The 25,613-nt window shown below is 50.4% G+C and overlaps 2 protein-coding genes across 2 annotated transcripts; both read right to left on the minus strand.

Annotated features, from left to right (window-relative positions):
* Positions 1-101: 101 nt before the first annotated feature.
* On the minus strand, positions 102-12,339 carry LOC6603813 (mucin-2; the record flags this gene model as incomplete). Its single annotated transcript, XM_026992494.1, has 2 exons — positions 322-12,339; positions 102-287 (listed from the first exon to the last, which is right to left on the minus strand). Coding segments are annotated over exons 1-2 (12,204 nt in total), but the record flags the coding sequence as incomplete, so codon positions are not given.
* Positions 12,340-14,851: 2,512 nt separating this feature from the next.
* On the minus strand, positions 14,852-25,437 carry LOC6599306 (sodium leak channel non-selective protein). Its single transcript, XM_026992493.1, has 16 exons — positions 24,893-25,437; positions 22,347-23,715; positions 22,162-22,274; positions 21,330-21,440; positions 21,117-21,260; positions 19,521-21,053; positions 19,318-19,449; positions 18,893-19,258; positions 18,061-18,811; positions 17,679-17,978; positions 17,380-17,574; positions 17,101-17,287; positions 16,779-17,033; positions 16,446-16,719; positions 16,217-16,379; positions 14,852-16,146 (listed from the first exon to the last, which is right to left on the minus strand). The coding sequence occupies exons 2-16, from the start codon at positions 23,664-23,666 to the stop codon at positions 15,268-15,270; spliced, it is 6,723 nt and encodes a 2,240-aa protein (XP_026848294.1). The 5' UTR covers positions 23,667-23,715; positions 24,893-25,437; the 3' UTR covers positions 14,852-15,267.
* Positions 25,438-25,613: the final 176 nt, after the last annotated feature.

The raw sequence follows: 25,613 nt of genomic DNA on the forward strand, positions 1-25,613 counted from the left end.
AGAGTCGGCTTGGTTGTTGCATCTGTGGGTTTGGCAGTCGTTGTCTCTGATGGTTTCAGAGTCGTCGGCTTGGTTGTTGCATCTGTGGGTTTGGCAGTCGTTGTCTCTGATGGTTTCAGAGTCGTCGGCTTGGTTGTTGCATCTGTGGGCTTAGCAGTCGTTGTCTCTGATGGTTTCAGAGTCGTCGGCTTGGTTGTTGCATCTGTGGGTTTGGCAGTCGTTGTCTTTGATGGTTTCAGAGTCGTCGGCTTGGTTGTTGCATCTGTGGGCTTAGCAGTCGTTTGTCTCTGATGGTTTCAGAGTCGTCGGCTTAGTTGTTGCATCTGTGGGTTTGGCAGTCGTTGTCTTTGATGGTTTCAGAGTCGTCGGCTTGGTTGTTTCATCTGTGGGCTTAACAGTCGTTGTCTCCGATGGTTTCAGAGTCGTCGGCTTGGTTGTTGCATCTGTGGGTTTGGCAGTCGATGTCTTTAATGGTTTCAGAGTCGTCGGCTTGGTTGTTGCATCTGTGGGTTTGGCAGTCGTTGTCTCTGATGGTTTCAGAGTCGTCGGCTTGGTTGTTGCATCTGTGGGTTTGGCAGTCGTTGTCTCTGATGGTTTCAGAGTCGTCGGCTTGGTTGTTGCATCTGTGGGTTTGGCAGTCGTTGTCTTTGATGGTTTCAGAGTCGTCGGCTTGGTTGTTTCCCCTGTGGGCTTAGCAGTCGTTGTCTCTGATGGTTTCAGAGTCGTCGGCTTGGTTGTTTCATCTGTGGGCTTAGCAGTCGTTGTCTCTGATGGTTTCAGAGTCGTCGGCTTGGTTGTTGCATCTGTGGGTTTGGCAGTCGTTGTCTTTGATGGTTTCAGAGTCGTCGGCTTGGTTGTTTCATCTGTGGGCTTAGCAGTCGTTGTCTCTGATGGTTTCAGAGTCGTCGGCTTGGTTATTGCATCTGTGGGTTTGGCAGTCGTTGTCTTTGATGGTTTCAGAGTCGTCGGCTTGGTTGTTTCATCTGTGGGCTTAGCAGTCGTTGTCTCTGATGGTTTCAGAGTCGTCGGCTTGGTTGTTTCATCTGTGGGTTTGGCAGTCGTTGTCTTTGATGGTTTCAGAGTCGTCGGCTTGGTTGTTTCATCTGTGGGCTTAGCAGTCGTTGTCTCTGATGGTTTCAGAGTCGTCGGCTTGGTTGTTGCATCTGTGGGTTTGGCAGTCGTTGTCTTTGATGGTTTCAGAGTCGTCGGCTTGGTTGTTTCATCTGTGGGCTTAGCAGTCGTTGTCTCTGATGGTTTCAGAGTCGTCGGCTTGGTTGTTGCATCTGTTTGTTTGGCAGTCGTTGTATCTGATGGTTTCAGAGTCGTCGGCTTGGTTGTTGCATCTGTGGGTTTGGCAGTCGTTGTCTCTGATGGTTTCAGAGTCGTCGGCTTGGTTGTTGCATCTGTGGGTTTGGCAGTCGTTGTCTCTGATGGTTTCAGAGTCGTCGGCTTGGTTGTTGCATCTGTGGGTTTGGCAGTCGTTGTCTCTGATGGCTTCAGAGTCGTCGGCTTGGTTGTTGCATCTGTAGTCTTAGCAGTCGTTGTCTCTGATGGTTTCAGAGTCGTCGGCTTGGTTGTTGCATCTGTGGGTTTAGCAGTCGTTGTCTCTGATGGTTTAAGAGTCGTCGGCTTGGTTGTTGCATCTGTGGGTTTGGCAGTCGTTGGCTCTGATGGTTTCAGAGTCGTCGGCTTGGTTGTTGCATCTGTTTGTTTGGCAGTCGTTGTATCTGATGGTTTCAGAGTCGTCGGCTTGGTTGTTGCATCTGTGGGTTTGGCAGTCGTTGTCTCTGATGGTTTCAGAGTCGTCGGCTTGGTTGTTTCATCTGTGGGCTTAACAGTCGTTGTCTCCGATGGTTTCAGAGTCGTCGGCTTGGTTGTTGCATCTGTGGGTTTGGCAGTCGATGTCTTTAATGGTTTCAGAGTCGTCGGCTTGGTTGTTGCATCTGTGGGCTTATCAGTCGTTGTCTCTGATGGTTTCAGAGTCGTCGGCTTGGTTGTTGCATCTGTGGGTTTGGCAGTCGTTGTCTCTGATGGCTTCAGAGTCGTCGGCTTGGTTGTTGCATCTGTAGTCTTAGCAGTCGTTGTCTCTGATGGTTTCAGAGTCGTCGGCTTGGTTGTTGCATCTGTGGGTTTGGCAGTCGTTGTATCTGATGGTTTCAGAGTCGTCGGCTTGGTTGTTGCATCTGTGGGTTTGGCAGTCGTTGTCTCTGATGGTTTCAGAGTCGTCGCCTTGCTTGTTTCATCTGTGGGCTTAGCAGTCGTTGTCTCTGATGGTTTCAGAGTCGTCGGCTTAGTTGTTGCATCTGTGGGTTTGGCAGTCGTTGTCTTTGATGGTTTCAGAGTCGTCGGCTTGGTTGTTTCATCTGTGGGCTTAACAGTCGTTGTCTCCGATGGTTTCAGAGTCGTCGGCTTGGTTGTTGCATCTGTGGGTTTGGCAGTCGATGTCTTTAATGGTTTCAGAGTCGTCGGCTTGGTTGTTGCATCTGTGGGTTTGGCAGTCGATGTCTCTGATGGCTTCAGAGTCGTCGGCTTGGTTGTTGCATCTGTAGTCTTAGCAGTCGTTGTCTCTGATGGTTTCAGAGTCGTCGGCTTGGTTGTTGCATCTGTGGGTTTGGCAGTCGTTGTATCTGATGGTTTCAGAGTCGTCGGCTTGGTTGTTGCATCGGTGGGTTTGGCAGTCGTTGTCTCTGATGGTTTCAGAGTCGTCGGCTTGGTTGTTGCATCTGTGGGTTTGGCAGTCGTTGTCTCTGATGGTTTCAGAGTCGTCGGCTTGGTTGTTGCATCTGTAGGCTTAGCAGTCGTTGTCTCTGATGGTTTCAGAGTCGTCGGCTTGGTTGTTGCATCTGTGGGTTTGGCAGTCGTTGTCTCTGATGGTTTCAGAGTCGTCGGCTTGGTTGTTGCATCTGTGGGTTTGGCAGTCGTTGTCTCTGATGGTTTCAGAGTCGTCGGCTTGGTTGTTGCATCTGTGGGTTTGGCAGTCGTTGTCTCTGATGGCTTCAGAGTCGTCGGCTTGGTTGTTGCATCTGTAGTCTTAGCAGTCGTTGTCTCTGATGGTTTCAGAGTCGTCGGCTTGGTTGTTGCATCTGTGGGTTTAGCAGTCGTTGTCTCTGATGGTTTAAGAGTCGTCGGCTTGGTTGTTGCATCTGTGGGTTTGGCAGTCGTTGGCTCTGATGGTTTCAGAGTCGTCGGCTTGGTTGTTGCATCTGTGGGTTTGGCAGTCGTTGTATCTGATGGTTTCAGAGTCGTCGGCTTGGTTGTTGCATCTGTGGGTTTGGCAGTCGTTGTCTCTGATGGTTTCAGAGTCGTCGGCTTGGTTGTTGCATCTGTGGGTTTGGCAGTCGTTGTATCTGATGGTTTCAGAGTCGTCGGCTTGGTTGTTGCATCTGTAGGCTTAGCAGTCGTTGTCTCTGATGGTTTCAGAGTCGTCGGCTTTGTTGTTGCATCTGTGGGTTTAGCAGTCGTTGTATCTGATGGTTTCAGAGTCGTCGGCTTGGTTGTTGCATCGGTGGGTTTGGCAGTCGTTGTCTCTGATGGTTTCAGAGTCGTCGGCTTGGTTGTTGCATCTGTGGGTTTGGCAGTCGTTGTCTCTGATGGTTTCAGAGTCGTCGGCTTGGTTGTTGCATCTGTGGGTTTGGCAGTCGTTGTCTCTGATGGTTTCAGAGTCGTCGGCTTGGTTGTTGCATCTGTGGGTTTGGCAGTCGTTGTCTCTGATGGTTTCAGAGTCGTCGGCTTGGTTGTTGCATCTGTAGGCTTAGCAGTCGTTGTCTCTGATGGTTTCAGAGTCGTCGGCTTGGTTGTTGCATCTGTGGGTTTGGCAGTCGTTGTCTCTGATGGTTTCAGAGTCGTCGGCTTGGTTGTTGCATCTGTAGGCTTAGCAGTCGTTGTCTCTGATGGTTTCAGAGTCGTCGGCTTGGTTGTTGTATCTGTGGGTTTGGCAGTCGTTGTCTCTGATGGTTTCAGAGTCGTCGGCTTGGTTGTTGCATCTGTGGGTTTGGCAGTCGTTGTCTCTGATGGTTTCAGAGTCGTCGGCTTGGTTGTTGCATCTGTGGGTTTGGCAGTCGTTGTATCTGATGGTTTCAGAGTCGTCGGCTTGGTTGTTGCATCGGTGGGATTGGCAGTCGTTGTCTCTGATGGTTTCAGAGTCGTCGGCTTGGTTGTTGCATCTGTGGGTTTGGCAGTCGTTGTATCTGATGGTTTCAGAGTCGTCGGCTTGGTTGTTGCATCTGTGGGTTTGGCAGTCGTTGTCTCTGATGGTTTCAGAGTCGTCGGCTTGGTTGTTGCATCTGTGGGTTTGGCAGTCGTTGTATCTGATGGTTTCAGAGTCGTCGGCTTGGTTGTTGCATCTGTAGGCTTAGCAGTCGTTGTCTCTGATGGTTTCAGAGTCGTCGGCTTTGTTGTTGCATCTGTGGGTTTAGCAGTCGTTGTATCTGATGGTTTCAGAGTCGTCGGCTTGGTTGTTGCATCGGTGGGTTTGGCAGTCGTTGTCTCTGATGGTTTCAGAGTCGTCGGCTTGGTTGTTGCATCTGTGGGTTTGGCAGTCGTTGTCTCTGATGGTTTCAGAGTCGTCGGCTTGGTTGTTGCATCTGTGGGTTTGGCAGTCGTTGTCTCTGATGGTTTCAGAGTCGTCGGCTTGGTTGTTGCATCTGTGGGTTTGGCAGTCGTTGTCTCTGATGGTTTCAGAGTCGTCGGCTTGGTTGTTGCATCTGTAGGCTTAGCAGTCGTTGTCTCTGATGGTTTCAGAGTCGTCGGCTTGGTTGTTGCATCTGTGGGTTTGGCAGTCGTTGTCTCTGATGGTTTCAGAGTCGTCGGCTTGGTTGTTGCATCTGTAGGCTTAGCAGTCGTTGTCTCTGATGGTTTCAGAGTCGTCGGCTTGGTTGTTGTATCTGTGGGTTTGGCAGTCGTCGGCTTGGTTGTTGCATCTGTGGGTTTGGCAGTCGTTGTCTCTGATGGTTTCAGAGTCGTCGGCTTGGTTGTTGCATCTGTGGGTTTGGCAGTCGTTGTCTCTGATGGTTTCAGAGTCGTCGGCTTGGTTGTTGCATCTGTAGCCTTAGCAGTCGTTGTCTCTGATGGTTTCAGAGTCGTCGGCTTGGTTGTTGCATCTGTAGGCTTAGCAGTCGTTGTCTCTGATGGTTTCAGAGTCGTCGGCTTGGTTGTTGCATCTGTGGGTTTGGCAGTCGTTGTCTCTGATGGTTTCAGAGTCGTCGGCTTGGTTGTTGCATCTGTAGGCTTAGCAGTCGTTGTCTCTGATGGTTTCAGAGTCGTCGGCTTGGTTGTTGTATCTGTGGGTTTGGCAGTCGTTGTCTCTGATGGTTTCAGAGTCGTCGGCTTGGTTGTTGCATCTGTGGGTTTGGCAGTCGTTGTCTCTGATGGTTTCAGAGTCGTCGGCTTGGTTGTTGCATCTGTGGGTTTGGCAGTCGTTGTATCTGATGGTTTCAGAGTCGTCGGCTTGGTTGTTGCATCGGTGGGATTGGCAGTCGTTGTCTCTGATGGTTTCAGAGTCGTCGGCTTGGTTGTTGCATCTGTGGGTTTGGCAGTCGTTGTCTCTGATGGTTTCAGAGTCGTCGGCTTGGTTGTTGCATCTGTGGGTTTGGTAGTCGTTGTCTCTGATGGCTTAAGAGTCGTCGGCTTGGTTGTTGCATCTGTGGGTTTGGCAGTCGTTGTCTCTGATGGTTTCAGAGTCGTCGGCTTGGTTGTTGCATCTGTGGGTTTGGCAGTCGTTGTCTCTGATGGTTTCAGAGTCGTCGGCTTGGTTGTTGCATCTGTAGCCTTAGCAGTCGTTGTCTCTGATGGTTTCAGAGTCGTCGGCTTGGTTGTTGCATCTGTAGGCTTAGCAGTCGTTGTCTCTGATGGTTTCAGAGTCGTCGGCTTGGTTGTTGCATCTGTGGGTTTGGCAGTTGTTGTCTCTGATGGTTTCAGAGTCGTCGGCTTGGTTGTTGCATCTGTGGGTTTGGCAGTCGTTGTCTCTGATGGTTTCAGAGTCGTCGGCTTGGTTGTTGCATCTGTGGGTTTGGCAGTCGTTGTCTCTGATGGCTTCAGAGTCGTCGGCTTGGTTGTTGCATCTGTGGGTTTGGCAGTCGTTGTCTCTGATGGTTTCAGAGTCGTCGGCTTGGTTGTTGCATCTGTAGGCTTAGCAGTCGTTGTCTCTGATGGTTTCAGAGTCGTCGGCTTGGTTGTTGCATCTGTGGGTTTGGCAGTCGTTGTCTCTGATGGTTTCAGAGTCGTCGGCTTGGTTGTTGCATCTGTGGGTTTGGCAGTCGTTGTCTCTGATGGTTTCAGAGTCGTCGGCTTGGTTGTTGCATCTGTGGGTTTGGCAGTCGTTGTATCTGATGGTTTCAGAGTCGTCGGCTTGGTTGTTGCATCGGTGGGATTGGCAGTCGTTGTCTCTGATGGTTTCAGAGTCGTCGGCTTGGTTGTTGCATCTGTGGGTTTGGCAGTCGTTGTCTCTGATGGTTTCAGAGTCGTCGGCTTGGTTGTTGCATCTGTGGGTTTGGCAGTCGTTGTCTCTGATGGCTTCAGAGTCGTCGGCTTGGTTGTTGCATCTGTGGGTTTGGCAGTCGTTGTCTCTGATGGTTTCAGAGTCGTCGGCTTGGTTGTTGCATCTGTAGGCTTAGCAGTCGTTGTCTCTGATGGTTTCAGAGACGTCGGCTTGGTTGTTGCATCTGTGGGTTTGGCAGTCGTTGTCTCTGATGGTTTCAGAGTCGTCGGCATGGTTGTTGCATCTGTGGGTTTGGCAGTCGTTGTCTCTGATGGTTTCAGAGTCGTCGGCTTGGTTGTTGCATCTGTGGGTTTGGCAGTCGATGTATCTGATGGTTTCAGAGTCGTCGGCTTGGTTGTTGCATCGGTGGGATTGGCAGTCGTTGTCTCTGATGGCTTCAGAGTCGTCGGCTTGGTTGTTGCATCTGTGGGTTTGGCAATCGTTGTCTCTGATGGCATCAGAGTCGTCGGCTTGGTTGTTGCATCTGTGGGTTTGGCAGTCGTTGTCTCTGATGGTTTCAGAGTCGTCGGCTTGGTTGTTGCATCTGTAGGCTTAGCAGTCGTTGTCTCTGATGGTTTCAGAGTCGTCGGCTTGGTTGTTGCATCGGTGGGATTGGCAGTCGTTGTCTCTGATGGTTTCAGAGTCGTCGGCTTGGTTGTTGCATCTGTTGGTTTGGCAGTCGTTGTCTCTGATGGTTTCAGAGTCGTCGGCTTGGTTGTTGCATCTGTGGGATTGGCAGTCGTTGTCTCTGATGGTTTCAGAGTCGTCGGCTTGGTTGTTGCATCTGTGGGTTTGGCAGTCGTTGTCTCTGATGGTTTCAGAGTCGTCGGCTTGGTTGTTGCATCTGTAGTCTTAGCAGTCGTTGTCTCTGATGGCTTCAGAGTCGTCGGCTTGGTTGTTGCATCTGTGGGTTTGGCAGTCGTTGTCTCTGATGGTTTCAGAGTCGTCGGCTTGGTTGTTGCATCTGTAGGCTTAGCAGTCGTTGTCTCTGATGGTTTCAGAGTCGTCGGCTTGGTTGTTGCATCTGTGGGTTTGGCAGTCGTTGTCTCTGATGGCTTCAGAGTCGTCGGCTTGGTTGTTGCATCTGTGAGCTTGGCAGTCGTTGTCTCTGATGGTTTCAGAGTCGTCGGCTTGGTTGTTGCATCTGTGGGTTTGGCAGTCGATGTATCTGATGGTTTCAGAGTCGTCGGCTTGGTTGTTGCATCGGTGGGATTGGCAGTCGTTGTCTCTGATGGCTTCAGAGTCGTCGGCTTGGTTGTTGCATCTGTGGGTTTGGCAGTCGTTGTCTCTGATGGCTTCAGAGTCGTCGGCTTGGTTGTTGCATCTGTGGGTTTGGCAGTCGTTGTCTCTGATGGTTTCAGAGTCGTCGGCTTGGTTGTTGCATCTGTAGGCTTAGCAGTCGTTGTCTCTGATGGTTTCAGAGTCGTCGGCTTGGTTGTTGCATCGGTGGGATTGGCAGTCGTTGTCTCTGATGGTTTCAGAGTCGTCGGCTTGGTTGTTGCATCTGTTGGTTTGGCAGTCGTTGTCTCTGATGGTTTCAGAGTCGTCGGCTTGGTTGTTGCATCTGTGGGTTTGGCAGTCGTTGTCTCTGATGGCTTCAGAGTCGTCGGCTTGGTTGTTGCATCTGTGGCTTTGGCAGTCGTTGTCTCTGATGGTTTCAGAGTCGTCGGCTTGGTTGTTGCATCTGTAGGCTTAGCAGTCGTTGTCTCTGATGGTTTCAGAGTCGTCGGCTTGGTTGTTGCATCGGTGGGATTGGCAGTCGTTGTCTCTGATGGTTTCAGAGTCGTCGGCTTGGTTGTTGCATCTGTGGGCTTGGCAGTCGTTGTCTCTGATGGTTTCAGAGTCGTCGGCTTGGTTGTTGCATCTGTGGGTTTGGCAGTTGTTGTCTCTGATGGTTTCAGAGTCGTCGGCTTGGTTGTTGCATCGGTGGGATTGGCAGTCGTTGTCTCTGATGGTTTCAGAGTCGTCGGCTTGGTTGTTGCATCTGTGGGTTTGGCAGTTGTTGTCTCTGATGGTTTCAGAGTCGTCGGCTTGGTTGTTGCATCTGTGGGTTTGGCAGTCGTTGTCTCTGATGGTTTCAGAGTCGTCGGCTTGGTTGTTGCATCTGTGGGCTTAGCAGTCGTTGTATCTGATGGTTTCAGAGTCGTCGGCTTGGTTGTTGCATCTGTAGGCTTAGCAGTCGTTGTCTCTGATGGTTTCAGAGTCGTCGGCTTGGTTGTTGCATCTGTGGGTTTGGCAGTCGTTGTCTCTGATGGTTTCAGAGTCGTCGGCTTGGTTGTTGCATCTGTGGGTTTGGCAGTCGTTGTCTCTGATGGTTTCAGAGTCGTCGGCTTGGTTGTTGCATCTGTGGGTTTGGCAGTCGTTGTATCTGATGGTTTCAGAGTCGTCGGCTTGGTTGTTGCATCGGTGGGATTGGCAGTCGTTGTCTCTGATGGTTTCAGAGTCGTCGGCTTGGTTGTTGCATCTGTGGGTTTGGCAGTCGTTGTCTCTGATGGTTTCAGAGTCGTCGGCTTGGTTGTTGCATCTGTGGGTTTGGCAGTCGTTGTCTCTGATGGCTTCAGAGTCGTCGGCTTGGTTGTTGCATCTGTGGGTTTGGCAGTCGTTGTCTCTGATGGTTTCAGAGTCGTCGGCTTGGTTGTTGCATCTGTGGGTTTGGCAGTCGTTGTCTCTGATGGTTTCAGAGTCGTCGGCTTGGTTGTTGCATCTGTGGGTTTGGCAGTCGTTGTCTCTGATGGTTTCAGAGTCGTCGGCTTGGTTGTTGCATCTGTGGGTTTGGCAGTCGTTGTATCTGATGGTTTCAGAGTCGTCGGCTTGGTTGTTGCATCTGTGGGTTTGGCAGTCGTTGTCTCTGATGATTTCAGAGTCGTCGGCTTGGTTGTTGCATCTGTAGGCTTAGCAGTCGTTGTCTCTGATGGTTTCAGAGTCGTCGGCTTGGTTGTTGCATCTGTGGGGTTGGCAGTCGTTGTCTCTGATGGTTTCAGAGTCGTCGGCTTGGTTGTTGCAGCTGTGGGTTTGGCAGTCGTTGTCTCTGATGGCTTCAGAGTCGTCGGCTTGGTTGTTTCATCTGTGGCTTTGGCAGTCGTTGTCTCTGATGGTTTCAGAGTCGTCGGCTTGGTTGTTGCATCTGTGGGTTTGGCAGTGGATGTCTCTGATGGTTTCAGAGTCGTCGGATTGGTTGTTGCATCTGTGGGTTTGGCAGTCGTTGTCTCTGATGGCTTCAGAGTCGTCGGCTTGGTTGTTGCATCTGTGGGTTTGGCAGTCGTTGTCTCTGATGGTTTCAGAGTCGTCGGATTGGTTGTTGCATCTGTGGGTTTGGCAGTCGTTGTCTCTGATGGCTTCAGAGTCGTCGGCTTGGTTGTTGCATCTGTGGGTTTGGCAGTCGTTGTCTCTGATGGTTTCAGAGTCGTCGGCTTGGTTGTTGCATCTGTGGGTTTGGCAGTCGTTGTCTCTGATGGTTTCAGAGTCGTCGGCTTGGTTGTTGCATCTGTGGGTTTGGCAGTCGTTGTCTCTGATGGCTTCAGAGTCGTCGGCTTGGTTGTTGCATCTGTGGGCTTGGCAGTCGTTGTCTCTGATGGTTTCAGAGTCGTCGGCTTGGTTGTTGCATCTGTGGTTTTGGCAGTCGTTGTCTCTGATGGTTTAAGAGTCGTCGGCTTGGTTGTTGCATCTGTGGGTTTGGCAGTCGTTGTCTCTGATGGTTTCAGAGTCGTCGGCTTGGTTGTTGCATCTGTGGGCTTGGCAGTCGTTGTATCTGATGGCTTCAGAGTCGTCGGCTTGGTTGTTGCATCTGTGGGTTTGGAAGTCGTTGTCTCTGATGGTTTAAGAGTCGTCGGCTTGGTTGTTGCATCTGTGGGCTTGGAAGTCGTTGTCTCTGATGGTTTAAGAGTCGTCGGCTTGGTTGTTGCATCTGTGGGCTTGGCAGTCGTTGTCTCTGATGGTTTCAGAGTCGTCGGCTTGGTTGTTGCATCTGTGGGTTTGGCAGTCGTTGTATCTGATGGTTTCAGAGTCGTCGGCTTGGTTGTTGCATCGGTGGGATTGGCAGTCGTTGTCTCTGATGGTTTAAGAGTCGTCGGCTTGGTTGTTGCATCTGCTGGTTTGGCAGTCGTTGTCTCTGATGGTTTCAGAGTCGTCGGCTTGGTTGTTGCATCTGTAGGCTTTGCAGTCGTTGTCTCTGATGGTTTCAGAGTCGTCGGCTTGGTTGTTGCATCTGTGGGTTTGGCAGTCGTTGTCTCTGATGGTTTCAGAGTCGTCGGCTTGGTTGTTGCATCTGTGGGGTTGGCAGTCGTTGTCTCTGATGGTTTCAGAGTCGTCGGCTTGGTTGTTGCATCTGTGGGTTTGGCAGTCGTTGTCTCTGATGGTTTCAGAGTCGTCGGCTTGGTTGTTGCATCTGTGGGTTTGGCAGTCGTTGTCTCTGATGGTTTCAGAGTCGTCGGCTTGGTTGTTGCATCTGTGGGTTTGGCAGTCGTTGTATCTGATGGTTTCAGAGTCGTCGGCTTGGTTGTTGCATCGGTGGGATTGGCAGTCGTTGTCTCTGATGGTTTAAGAGTCGTCGGCTTGGTTGTTGCATCTGCTGGTTTGGCAGTCGTTGTCTCTGATGGTTTCAGAGTCGTCGGCTTGGTTGTTGCATCTGTAGGCTTTGCAGTCGTTGTCTCTGATGGTTTCAGAGTCGTCGGCTTGGTTGTTGCATCTGTGGGTTTGGCAGTCGTTGTCTCTGATGGTTTCAGAGTCGTCGGCTTGGTTGTTGCATCTGTGGGGTTGGCAGTCGTTGTCTCTGATGGTTTCAGAGTCGTCGGCTTGGTTGTTGCATCTGTGGGTTTGGCAGTCGTTGTCTCTGATGGTTTCAGAGTCGTCGGCTTGGTTGTTGCATCTGTGGGTTTGGCAGTCGTTGTCTCTGATGGTTTCAGAGTCGTCGGCTTGGTTGTTGCATCTGTGGGTTTGGCAGTCGTTGTCTCTGATGGTTTCAGAGTCGTCGGCTTGGTTGTTGCATCTGTGGATTTGGAAGTCGTTGTCTCTGATGGTTTCAGAGTCGTCGGCTTGGTTGTTGCATCTGTGGGCTTAGCAGTCGTTGTATCTGATGGTTTCAGAGTCGTCGGCTTGGTTGTTGCATCTGTGGGTTTGGCAGTCGTTGTCTCTGATGGTTTCAGAGTCGTCGGCTTGGTTGTTGCATCTGTGGGTTTGGCAGTCGTTGTCTGTGATGGTTTCAGAGTCGTCGGCTTGGTTGTTGCATCTGTGGGTTTGGCAGTCGTTGTCTCTGATGGTTTCAGAGTCGTCGGCTTGGTTGTTGCATCTGTGGGTTTGGCAGTCGTTGTCTCTGATGGTTTCAGAGTCGTCGGCTTGGTTGTTGCATCTGTGGGTTTGGCAGTCGTTGTCTCTGATGGTTTCAGAGTCGTCGGCTTGGTTGTTGCATCTGTGGGCTTGGCAGTCGTTGACTGTGTTGGTGTCGGAGTCGTGGTCTTATGGGTTGTCTTTATTGTGGTTTCGAATGTTGGCTTGGGGGTGGTAGCCCTGCTTGTCGTGGGACCTGGCCCGCAGTCGTGCGGAGTTGTCGTGCTGTGTCCGCAGTCACTGGACGGGGTGGTTGGGAGTGGGGTGCCGCAGTGGTGTGGAGTTGTCGTGTCGTGCGGGCAAGGTGTCTTCGTGGGCGCTGGACTGGTGATCCTGTGCTCGCAGGCCGGCGTGGTGGGATGCTGCTTGCAGGGTGGCTGCGGCGGCCTTAGGGTCGTGGTGCTGGTCTTATTATTGCAGGGATTACGGAAGTGGAGTAAAATCTCGTTCGGCTTCGCGCCCGGAACGATGCGAATGTGTGGCCCGAAGAGGGTAAAGGCGGCTGTGGTGGCCGCCAGAAGGCAAATGACGAACAGTTGCATCTTGTCAACGTGTTGCTGCCTTTTGCTTTTGCCAGCGTTTATCCTGTGTCCTGTATCCTGTTTTGGGGGGCGATCCGTGCACTCGAGCGACACCCTCGATACTGAGCTTTCCCGCCCACACAGATACCATATTTAAGGGTATACCGCCCCCAGGGCGTTTGTCAGGTTCGGGTCTGTGCTAAAATTTGCATTCCATCGACGTCACGAAAGCGTTAGCTCGATCTATTCCCCGACGGATGCGTTGGCCCCGATCCAAGCACGCTCCGGATTCCATAAGCCTGTCGCCCTGTCCATGCCCATCGGCATCGACTTGCGTAAGCCATCGGCTGTATGCAGTTGAACGTCAGGGCCAAGGGCTCACGTTCAACACAGACAGCATTCTGTCACTCAACCAACCATTCAATTCATGACCCATTGAACCGAACCATTCAAGAGTAGTCGTCGTTTTTTTTTAAAACGTTTTGCAATTTCAACGATTTTTTGTTTTTATTACGCTTCTTTTTTCGGTGTAGTCGCATTGAATGGAGCTTTGCTTTTGCATTTGGCATTTTGCATTTGCTTGCGGACACATTTTGTCGGTAAGAGAGTAATAATAATAATAATAACTTTAATATTCATTTGTGCTGAGTTGTTCTTGATGTTTTCGCTATCCACAAAACATTTAATAGATAATAGCAAAGACTATACAATACCAAGGTGTTGCATGAGCGACCAAAAAGATGTTTTTTTATTACGCCCTCCCCCCCTATATACCCGTGTTCGGCTGCTCAGCTCGTCTGGGTCTCAGAATCCTTCAACAAATACAAAGGCTTTAAAGCGACGTAATTTTCTGTCCGGTTGTTCTTTAGCAAAAAATACACAGTCTTTGGCGACACACAACGTACATAGATCGAGACTCGGGACTCGGGACCCTTTTAGGTCGCAAGATAGCAAAAATATCTACACAGCTTGGGCATGATTCAGACCAGCCATGGTCAGAAGGTATTGTATAGTCTTTGATAATAGGCATCTCGTTCTATAGTAGTATGTGTTCTGTGTTCTCTGTTCTCTGTTGTGTCTGTCTTTCTGTGTAATTTGTTGCACCCGTATACAGTGCACGCTCGACAGAGTGAACGAACCGAAGAAAGTCAAGTCAAGTATGTACTATATATTTGCTCCTATAACAATTTTCCCTAATGATTGCACCTATATGTTTTTTGTTTGTTTTCGATTTCGATGGTGGATTGTACACAATTAATAACGATTATGTTAAGAATATCTCTTCATCAATAGTACGTTTATGATATTTCATTGTGGGGCAATGGAAAAGTGTTAGTTATAGGCTTGTTTGTTTTCTGGGCATTTTTCTCCAATGATTATGTAACACAAGGTACAGTCTTCAAACATGTTGTTGTTGTTGTTGTGCTTTGACAATTATGTTCAATTATTGCAAACATTTGTGCGTTGCGAATTCAATTTAAAGTAAATTTATGAAGGCTTACTTTTCTTGGCAGTTTTCTATCCTTATCGTTCTTACATACATAGATAGATAGATTCTATAGGGATACACAACACTGATCCCAATTTTGATTTCACTGATTTTAACGATTTACGATATACATACGATACCTATACGATCTACGCGTTTTACGTTTTACGATTTACGATTTACGATTTACATTTTGTTTCTGTCATACAACTTGTAAACTTTGATTGAATTACTTTTCTTCTACTTTCTTTCGGGTCAATAACTAAAAAGTTATTCTCATTTAAAATTCTTATCTTCCAATCATTCAATCATTCCATCATTGACTATGGTATGGTATTCCTATGGCAGCTATATATCTTGTATGACCTATAATGTTACGATCTTTTGGTGTCATGATTGGTTACAAAACAGGCTCTGAGGTAAGACCCGCCCTGGGTACACAAGGGCGGCTGTACAACTGAGGGGACAACAGATATATGCTTTCAAGCTGGATATAATCTATTAACATGTGGCTGCTACAATGGCTATATATTATATGTATATTTGTTTTCTTTTATTTGTATTTTTATGGGTGGCAGGAACTGCTTCTGCTTCTGCTTCTTGCCGAATGCCATTTTTGCCACTTTTTTTTATGAGGTAATATGAGGCTATATGTAATATAAAAAGCATAACTAATGCTTCTTGGCTTCTGAATCGGTTCACTTCGGTTGTTTTGGGTTTTGTTCACCCTTTCGAGCGTGCCCCGGTATATGTTCGTTTTCTTTTTGTCTATCTAGAATCAAGTATTTTTTTAGTATAAAGATTGGCATCCCTCGAATGAAAGGGGAGGGTGGGGGCTCTCTCTATATCTCTGGCGATTTCCATACATAAGAGTTTTAGTTGTAGTGAATTGCTTTTTTTGCTTGTTTTTTTTGTTTTTGTTTTTGGCTAGTTGACGAAATTCTATGCCTCCGCTCTCGCTATATAAATTTGCACTATACGTCGTACTTGCATCCATTTGCGCATATTGCATATATATAATATATATATACTATATGTTGTATATAGTATCTCTTTGTATATATTTAAGCTATAACAAAGACTGATCTGATCCATCTAGCGCACAAACAACAACAGAACATAGAAACTAATTGTGGTTTTTGTCCGCCTATGTGTCTCTCTCTCTATCTAACCCGCTATATCTTCCCATATCTCATATATCATTTATATATATCATATATCCTCTATATCGCTATAGCTATTATCGTAATTATGGTAAGTGTTAACCGTTCTCAGGCCTCGGATACATGTACATTTTGCATTACACACTTAGGCATTTTTTTTATATATATAAAACTCTAGGCCACTAGTTTATAATGTTAATAGGCTCCGATTGGACTACACGATCTAATCCAGCTCTGATCAAGATCCAGATCCAGATCCAGATCTACATCCACATCCAGATCGATCTCGTCGTTTGGCTAGATCTCGTCGTCGCTGGTCTGGGTGCAGAGTACCTGCTCCTGCCACCAGTCGTGCACCTCGTAGACGGCATTCGCCTGATTGTTGAATGGCAACAGCTTCCCACTGCCACCGATCATTTGGCTCATCATCGCCGAGGGACTGCCGATGGCACCGGCACCACCCCCGTGATGCTGATGCTGATGCTGATGCGAATGCTGATGCTGCTGCTGCTGCTGATGATGGTGAAGATGATGGTGCTGATCCAGGCCATGGCCGTAGGCGGCGGCAGCGTTTATTGTCGGATAGTGGAACTGGCCAATCTCGCTATTCAGCTGAGCAAAGAAGCTGGCCGACTTGCTGGCCGAGTCGCTGCTCACCCCTCCCCGTTGCTTGCCCAGCTGCCCCAGCTGTCCAGCATGCGGCAGTGTGGTCATCGAGTTCTTCTTCCGCTGCTGGCTGCTGATATGCAGCCGCTCCTTGTCGCTCAGCGTTGAGCGCTGCTGCGGATCACTGGAGGTGGGTGCCAGGAACTTGCGACCCGCCGAACTGCCCGTTGAGTCGGAACGATTGAGGGCATAGGCCCGCTTGCCCACCGACATCACGTGACGGGCTGCCGACGGGGCTGTCGCCACCGTGGCCACAACGGGAATCGGCTCCGAGTGGGGCAGTGCCACGGCACTGCTGCTGGCATCCTTCTCCTCATTCTCCGTCGAGCTGAAGGTCGGCGAGAAGGCATCGCTGGTCGGCGGACACGTGCCCGCCACTGCTCCGCTTATTGTGCTGATGGCCGGCTTATCCGCCGTCCCAATGGGCGCCTTATCCTCCTGTACATTCGGCCGCATCACGGGCTGCTCATTGGTGGCCCTCAGTCCAGCAATCAACGAGTTTTGCTGCTTCTATACGTGGAAAATCGTAGAAGACAATTAGAGGATACCCGTAAGAATATTGTAGATGTCGCATGCTTACGCTGGCATTTTGGGCTCGTATCTTTTTGAGGCAACCCTCCAGCCAGGTGCGTATGGTCATTTTGGCCACCTCCTCCTCCACCAGGTACTCGAACTCCTCGCGCGCCAACAGCTCCTCCAGCTGCAGAGCCTTGCGTATGTCCACCGAGCGATAACTCAGCATGCTGCAAAACAAAATTTGATATAAAGATTGATTGGATTCCAAGGACTCCAAGGATGCTCGCACTCACTTGATGACATCGTGGAAGGTGACATCCTCGCCATTGTGCAGCTTGTCCAGCTCATAGCACATATACTTGAACAGCAGGCGATCCTTTTGCGGATCGCACTCGAGTCGACCCTTGAGCAGGCGCAGTATGAACTTCACGCGCCGCACGGGTATCACGCCCCGCTGGTGAATGTCGACAATGTTCCAGGTGTTCTGAAAATTGCGTATATCCGCATACGAGAGCAATGCGTCCTCTTCATTCGAGTAGAACAGCGAAAAGTTCTCCATGATAATAGCTGGAATTTGAGGAGAGTTCTTAAGTAACCAAAGACCAAGAGCCGACAGGCACACGTACCCACTAAAAGATTGAGCACAATGTACGTAATGATCACGTAGAAGGTGCAAAAGTATATCAGACTGGCCGTAAAATTGCCACAATCCGTCTCCCAATAGTTGTTACCCAGAGTACAGTACGGCGGCTGGACCATACAGTCGTGCATGATTTTGTTCCAATCCTCGCCAGTGACAATCCGAAAGAGCATGGCCACCCCGGTCACAGGTGAACCGAAATTTGCCCGCCTTCCAATGCCCTCGCCGTACTTCACGGTGCCTGGAATGACACACAAATTGAGAGGAATATCAGCATGGGTTTCCAGACGAAATCGGAGATGGCTCACCAAAGAGTATGGTCCCGGCCAGCGCATAGAAGAATACCAGCAGAAACATGCCAAAAATAATGAAGAAGGACTTGCATACAGACACGCCCACGGTCAACATGAGCATCTTCAGTGTGGTGTGCTTGCCGGTGATGGTGAAGAAGCGCAGGATGACCACCATGAAGCCAAAGAAGTACGACAGATCGTTCTATCAAAGGTCAAAGTTCAGACATGGGTTCGAAAGGTGTTTCAAATTGTGCGGCAGTGTGACGGTGTGTCAGGAATCGGATCCAAACTTACCCTCAATATCGTCTGTAATATAATCCAAATGACGCCGGCAACGGTGACGAGTAGATCATATCGATTGCGCCTAGATTGCCAATAGCCGCGCGGTGTAAAGGCAATGTTCTTCATCACCACCTCAACCACAAAGACAAAGGTCAGGACCGCACTGACGATCACCAGGCGTTCCGTATGCACCTCGCCCTTGATCCACTGCATGTAAGTACAGAATAAAGACAATAGAATACCCGCGCTCTCAAAGCAGACAATTTGCGGCTCTAAGTCCCCAGTAAAAAGACCCTTCCCCAGAGACGCACCGTTATGGAGAGCAGCATGCTGTTGATCAGCACCACCACAGCGATCACCCGCTTGAAGATGATGTGCTGCGTGATGTCGTAGGTGAAGGCACGGATCTTGCGTCCATCGGGTCGCGGCGGCAAGTGCAACGGCTGGGCAATCTTCAGTCGCTTCTTGAGGTCACACCATCGTCGCTGGTCGACGGTGAGCAGGGCGGTGCCTTTGTTCTCCGAATAATTGGCAATGACCACGCCCACGAACAGGGTGAGGCCGATCATGCAGCCCAAGAAGATGTAGATGTGGATATAGACGGCATGGACCTAGGTTAAGACACACACAAAAGTCACGTGAAGAAATCAGAGAAAGATTAAGAGTAAGCGAAAGAGAGTGCCATTTTCTTACCGGACCCACAGCCTTGATGAGAACATCGCGCACGTCCAGCCAGCCCTTGAAGGATAGAACCTCGAACAGCGTCAGCATGGCGTCCCCGATATTGTCGAAATTGAAGCGCCGGGGATTGGCCCACACCCGCGGCACCAGCATGGCCGGATAGGACTCGTCGGGACCCGGTGTCAGCTTCATTTTCGTCACAAAAACCCTGCGCATAAAGACGCCAACGCAATCCTCTCGCCTTGGGATAGTGGGATCGTTGCAACGGGCCAGCCGTCCGCCATAGAGCTGTACCCCATAACTGGCAAAGATGAACATGAGGAGTATGAGGAGCGTGGATACCAAGAGGATCTCCTTGAAGCCGCGGCACAGCTCGTAGACGACCTTGCGCATGTGCGGCACCAGGGTGAAGATCCGCAGGGGACGCACACAGCGCAGGATCATGAGGAGCTGTGCTGCCGAATTGGTGGGTATGTTGAGTGGCATCCAGCACAGAAACGATGTGGATACCACATAGATGAACACATCGAGGGCCGCTGCCACATCCTTGATGTACGCCTTGGGCGTAAAGAACAGACCGTCGGCGAGTATCTTGAGGGCCAGCTCAAGACTCATGAAGATCACGAAGCCATACTCGGCTATCTGCAGCGTCGGATGATCCATTACCCGATAGTTGGGCGTCTCGAACATCATCGAGATGCAGGAGAGCGTCGTGGCGAATATCATCACCCAGTCCAGGTACGTGACCAGGCCCAGAAAGTTGCTAAAACGAAGCGAGCAGAAAAAAGGATTATTAACCTTCTCTTTGGTGGGGATCTCCTGGATGGAATGGACATGGACTTACTGCAAACTCTTGTACTGGACCTTGCGCTCCTTGCCCGTCAGCGGATCCTTTAGCCTGGCATCGTAGCGGGCATGGACAATCCTCTGGCATATCTTTCGGAAGCGACTCTCCCGCGGCACCAGAAACAGCGGCGTATCAAAGAACGGATGATTCTCTCTTAGATCCTCCTCCCGCTGATTGCGTCGCATCTCTGCCTGCTGGCGCTTCGCCTGCAGCAGCTTAATGTCCAGATCGTGGGGCCTGGCCCGACCCGAATTCGCCCTCGGGGCGGCCGCAATATCCCCGTTCTCCATCAGATGCTCGTACGTCTGCTTCAGCTTGATGGAGCCCGAGCGAACGCTGCGACGAATGGAACGAGAGCCGAACCTGTGGATTGGTAGTGGACACACATCAAAGGCAGGGGCAGGGTGGGCCCAGCTACTCACTTTTTTTGATCGACGCGCCACGGCTTCGAGTGGGTGATGGTGCCCTGCGATTTGAGGCCACCGCCGCCCTTGGTCCCCACCACAGGTAACATGGCCGAGTCGCCCAGCATTAAACGTTGATTATTGCTGTCACTGCATGGATTGAAGAGAGAATTAGCTTTAGCTGCCGAAGGGGAGGGTGTCTTGGAGGGGGTGCTACTCACTTGATGATGTGCGTGATGGCCAGCTTGCGGAGACTGCTGCCGGCAGCCCTTACCTTCGCTGTCTTGTTCATAATCCGCACAGGCTTTTGCTTGCGAAAGACAACATTCGATTCCCAGCACTCGGACATGGGTCGCTTGCAGTTCTCCACCAGGGAGGGATCCTCCGTCTCCAGCTCGATCACAAAGTGCTTCATGAAGCTCTCACGTACCTTGGGCAGCATAAAATCGTTGGGTATGCGATGTAGTATCGTCATCTGTGGGGAGTCCGGGAACTTCTCGAATATGCGCAGACGGAAGGGTAGGGTCTCCTTGATCTCGGCGCTTTGTTCGCGAAATTTGAGCTGCTTCAGCTTCTTGATGTCCTCGTCCAGCTCCAAGTTATCCAAAATGACCGCCACGAACAGACTGAGCACAATGAGGGTGACAAACAGATGGTAGAGTATGAAGTAGACCGCGACCAGCGGTGTGAGGGTCTTGCTGGTGCGTATCATTGTCTCGTCCATTACCTCCACCCAGGCCTCCTGGGTGAGGATCTGGAACATGCTCATGAACGCCTCCGGGAACGACTCGAACTTGGTGAAGTCGCACAGGAAGCAAAACAACTGCATCGAAATGCTGGAGCTGATGATCAGCAGGCACATGGTGAAGATAATCAACGATCCGAGCTTCTTGCCCGGCCCAAAGATCTTGTAGACGAAGCCCTCCAGCATCGGTGAGGCCTTGATCAGTCGCACCACCCGCAGCACCTGGAAGTATGTCAGCCCGGACGGATAGAACATGGGCACAATGTGCAGGGTGGTGCCCGCCGCCAAAAGCAGTTCGAATTTGTGTATCGAATGCTTGTAGTAGCCCCGCCAGCCAAGGCAGTAGATCTTGAAGAGGGTCTCCAGGTCGAGCAGGCACGTGAACACCAGCTCGATGTAGTAGTAGCGCTCGTAGAACACCGAACGTGGCCGGCCATCGTGCTTGAACGTCATGGTGGCCGTCACAATGCCATTGGCCAGGATCACAGTCATCACCAGCATCCGGAAGTACGGGGATCGGAGTATAGCATGGCACGTCTCTGGCGCCAGTCCGCCGTGCTTGTTGTCATCGATGGTGACCAGCCGCCAGCCGGAATCGTTGCCGCTCAGTATCTGGGAGGCGGCCGTCTTCTGGATGTGACCGCGTGCGCCCCACATCTGCTGGAACTGTACGCGTATCTCGTTGAAGGTCTCCGTGATGACAGCTATGAACACATTTTTCACCAGCCACGCCAGGAAGAAGATCATTGTGCTAAAGTAAAAGGCTGCCCGCCAGGCTGGCAGTGAGTCTATGGCCCGGTACATGATGAACACCCAGCCCTCCTGCGAGGCCGCCTGGTACACCGTAAAGATACTCGTGGCAATATCCTCGAAACCATTGAATCCAATTACATAGCTGCTGAGAAAGTCCATCTTCATGCACCGCATACCCGGCGAGCACTGATACCCCGAGTCCGGATCCATGGAGCAAAAGGTGTCCGGTATGGCCAGCGAATTGATGGTCAAAACTCTGCAAAATGAAGACCAAAAATTAATTGTATTTTATGTGTGGAATATCAAAGATAATACTTACGGTCTGCCCAGCAGATCATACTCCGTATTGTTCATCACACAGTGATTCTTCAGTTCGCCAAAGAACTGAACGCCCAACAGTCCGTAGAGGGACATGAAGAACAGGAAGAACAGCGTTACATTATATATCTGTTGACTCGATCGTCTATAGGGGAAGGGCACAGAATAGCATTAGTTTTTTGCAAACTTTTAAAGAAATGTGAAAAATACTCACTTAAAGATCTGATTGATTCGACTCTTCGGCATGCTAAACTTAAGGAAGACACGCAGGAAACGGATCATGATCAGTGGCCGTGGGGCACGCATGATGGAGAGGTAGGAAAACCTAAGGAAATGAGAGAAATATATGTGAGAAGGGTCTGTGCTGGATTGAAGATAGATATAGCTCTTAAATGTGGAATGCAAGATATGAATATTGAATGAAAATTACTGTTTACAATGAGTATCCACTCGATATATAACATAGATATATCTCTTAAATGCTGGGATACAAGATACGGAAGAATATAATTGAATTAAAATTGGGGTTTAAAACGAGTGTTACAACGAGTGATTACAACGAGTGTTTTTAACGAGTATACTCTTGAAATATCTATTAAATTGTGGGATATAAAATATGGAAATTGAATGTAAATTAGGGTTTACAACGAGTGATTGCAATGAGTATCCAGTAAATCGCAGGTATATCTCTTAAATTTGGCTTACCAGATATGGAAAATATAATGAAATAATTGCAGCGAGTTTCAGCCACTCTATACATCACATATATATAAATGTATCTTTTAAATTTGGTGTATCAGAAATGGAAATTAAATGCAAATTTGTTTTTGCAACGAGTGTTTGCAACGAGTATCCACGCGATATATATCACATAATTATATCTCTTAAATTTTGGGATATAAAACATGGAAATTGATTGTAAATTTGTGTTTGCAACGAGTGTTTACAACGAGTGCTTGCAACGAGTGCTTGCAACGAGTGTTTGCAACGAGTATACACTCGATGGTCATATACGTTCGTACTCGAACTCAAAGGAACACACTTACTTGGGAACTATCTCGAGCACCTCGAATATCTGAAGAATAATGGAGATCCACAGGAAGCTCACCATGGAAGCATCGAACTGGCACCAATGATCCTTCAGGTAAGGCACCTCCCCCTGTCAATGGGTAACAGGATTAGATTTCAAGACACCAAACACGGGGGAAACATGGCGATTGTGTGTACTCACATGGAGCACACCGCGGATGTGCATTTTGGCTATCATTTCGGCGGTGAAGAGCAGCGTGACGGCCGTGTCCGAGACGAACGTAATGTACTGCAACGACGGGTAACGCTCGAAGGTTTTGGGCGTGTTCAGGGATACGGAGGTCAGCGAGACCAAGGCACAGAGACGCATCAGGCGGCGCACCCACAGCTTGTTGACCCACTCGATGTCGGCGCTCTCATTGAGTGACTCCTCCGGCCCGTAGTCGGCCAGGAAGGGCTCGCCGCCCTTGAGGCTCTGTTTGCGCCCCAGCATGATTTTGTTCCCGATGCCGGTCGCAATCCCCAGGCCGATGGGCGGCACTCCCGTAATGGCCGCACTGCCGACAGTGCTGCTAATGCCACCGCAGATGCCCAGGCCGGCGGCGGCGGCACCGCCGCCCATGCTGCCAAGGCCACCGATGCCGCCGAGCAGATTGAGGCCTCCGCCACCGCCACCGCCGACACCGACTCCGATTCCTCCGGCGGCCAGCCCCATACCGAGACCCATACCGAGCCCGGCGCCATTATTGTGCCCACTGCTGGCGGCCTGACTGCTGCCCAGCCCCGTGGTGGATGGGGCCGCCGTGGTCGATGAGCCGCCGGCCTGCTGCTGTTGCTGCAGCGGCTGCTGCATCCCGTAGGCGAGGGTGCTGCTGCCGCCGCCGCTCCCGCTGCCCGAGTTCACAATGGTCGTTGGACTGTTGAGCGCACTGGCCGCATCCTGGCGAGCTCCTGGCAGTCCGTTGCCAGGACTGCTGCCGGGCGATGGATTGAAGGTGAACTGGCTGCCGGTCGCCGCCTGCTGCGTGTGCCGCAGGTGTGGATGCGGATGGGAATGGAGGGGATGTGGGTGCGGATGGTGGAGGGGATGCGGGTGCGGATGATGGAGGGGATGGGGATGTGGATGCGGGTGGGGATGGTGGTGCGGATGGGTAAGTGGATGAGCGTGTGCTGGATGTGGATGCTGCTGTTGCTGCTGGGGGGTCAAGCTGTTGCCGCTGGAGGAGCTGGTGCTGGCCGTTGCCGGCGTATTGATGCCGCTGGCCGAATGCGAACGGGAATGGAAGCTGCCGCTGCCGCCGCCGCTGCTTGTGGCGATGCCTCCACCTCCACCTCCTCCGCCGCTGCCGCTGCCACTGCCACCCGCTGCTGCTGCTCCTGCACTAGATGCACCAGATGCACCTGCTGCTCCTGCGGCTGATGCTGCTGCTGCGCCCTGCCCTGCTCCGCCTCCTCCTCCTCCTCCTGCGCGTTTGTTTCTAGCAGCTGCACCCAAGCGACGAATCTGAAGGCGGTCAATCATTCAAACAGCGCATCCTGCCCCCTGGTCGTTCCGTAACTTATTATTGTCGCTGCGAAACAGAGAAAAAAGAGAGAAGGTGGAATGGTGAATGAGAGTGCGAGTGCGAGTATACCATCAACGATGCATCCATCCACCCAGATGGATTGCATTGGCGCACTATCCCATATACAGATCCCATAGAAAATATGTGGCAAAAATATAAGTAATCCAAATCGGATGATTGTATCATATAGCTGCCATAAGAAATAATGCTCCAAACATTTGTTTTACCCGTTTCTTATGATTTTACTTAGCCCACTAAAAGCTGTACTCGAAAGGTTCTTAAATGCTTCAGTGCCCCAACAATATCCCTCCTTTTTGTTCGATTCTTTTGAATTTAATGAGCTCATGCTCCTCATGCTTTTGCATTTCCAAGGAATCATACATTTGTTTTATAATTTCTGGCTAACTTTTTAATGAGTTTATGAGTATGATTAAATCTACTGAAGTGGCACATTGCCTCCCTGCTAAATGTGGAGTGGGTTCTTTGTCCGGCAGTCCACACAGAGGCGAGATGAGACACAAAAAAGTGAATCATTTGCAGCTGAATGTTTTAGATGTTTCGCACTCGGAACACAGGATTCACTCTACCATGCACAGTGGAGCGGCGTAGAGATGGATGATGGGGCGGCACACAGGCGGCAATTAGACCGAAGACCTTTGTCAATATTTACATTCGAACAGCTGCCAAGGTAGTAGTAGCAGTGGCACTATGAAGGTGCACTCACCCATACACCCACACACACCCACACACACCCACTCACCCCGACTCATGCAATCACACCCAAACTCAAGCCCAGAGCAACCAGCACCGTAACCATTCACGGACTCAAACCGAAACATTCACCAGTGGGTGTGGGACAAATGTGGGGGGGTGGGAGGCGTTTGCAACCCCCGAATGAGCTGAGAAGCCCCATCTTAATGTACATATACTTATACATACATCAGAGCCACCCCAAAGACACTCACTCTCTCTCTCTCTCTCTCTCTCTTTCTCAGGCAGCCCCATTGCCATTACCAACACCTGCATACATATACATACATGTACATATATATACATATTCACATCCATTCATATATTCCAATAGCCGTATAGAGCCGTATAGCCCCGTATAGCCGTATAGCCCCGTATAGCCGTACCCCATTCCGGATCAAAATCAGCAACAGACCCCGTCACTTCTACTCACTTTTCGCGTGGCGGTATGTGGCCTTTTGGTTGCCGTGTGTCGTTGGGTCGTTGAGGGTCCGGGACTCCGACCGTTTAAGGTTTTGTGTATGGATTGAAGTATGGATTGGGATGCAAGGATAAGGATAAGGAGAAGGAGGAGAAGGAGAGCGAAGTTCGCGCGATTTTCTATCACAGAAGCCACATTAATGAGGTGCTCCACATTTGGGTGCAGCAGGCCGTCACTCTTCCAACAAGCTGGCTAATCAAACAAAAAGCACTAGCACCAGTACCAGTACCAGTACCAGCACCAGCACCAGCAGATGATACAACAAACAAACAACGAACGAACGATCGAAGGCCACGCGTTTGAGGCGGGGGGAACCGTGTGTCCAGGCAACAGATTTCCAGACTTTGGCTCTGGATTTTGGTTATGATTTTGGGCTGGAGTTCTCTGGAGATACTCTGCTAAGTGCTCCCAGAAGTGGTGCCTTTTTTTTTCTTTGTACTTAAAACACGCGCCGAGGGCGAAGGCGGACACACGGATTTCGGACTTGGACTTGGACGTGGACTCGGGGGCCAGTCAGTCAGGCAGTGCCACAGTCAGCCAACTAACCTTTTGACAGCTCCGCAGCTCCAGCTTTTGGGGACAGTTGTCAAAAAGGAGGTCTCTGCGATGCAACCCCCATGCGAGACGGCGCCTGCGCCCTGCCACCGGGTCGATGACAGTGCGACGGGGTGGC

Source organism: Drosophila persimilis, unplaced genomic scaffold, assembly GCF_003286085.1.
Source record: "Drosophila persimilis strain 14011-0111.01,24,50 unplaced genomic scaffold, DperRS2 tig00000735-arrow-arrow-pilon, whole genome shotgun sequence".
Lineage (NCBI taxonomy): Eukaryota > Metazoa > Arthropoda > Insecta > Diptera > Drosophilidae > Drosophila > Drosophila persimilis.

Bases quoted from the DNA above. Each gene is read 5' to 3' on its own strand.
- LOC6599306 (XM_026992493.1), bottom strand. From the start codon at position 23,666: ATGATTGACCGCCTTCAGATTCGTCGCTTGGGTGCAGCTGCTAGAAAC. The intron at 21,054-21,116 runs GTAAGTATTATC...TTCATTTTGCAG, and splicing joins TATGATCTGCTGGGCAGACC to AGTTTTGACCATCAATTCGC. The intron at 16,720-16,778 runs GTACGTGTGCCT...CTCAAATTCCAG, and splicing joins TGTGCTCAATCTTTTAGTGG to CTATTATCATGGAGAACTTT.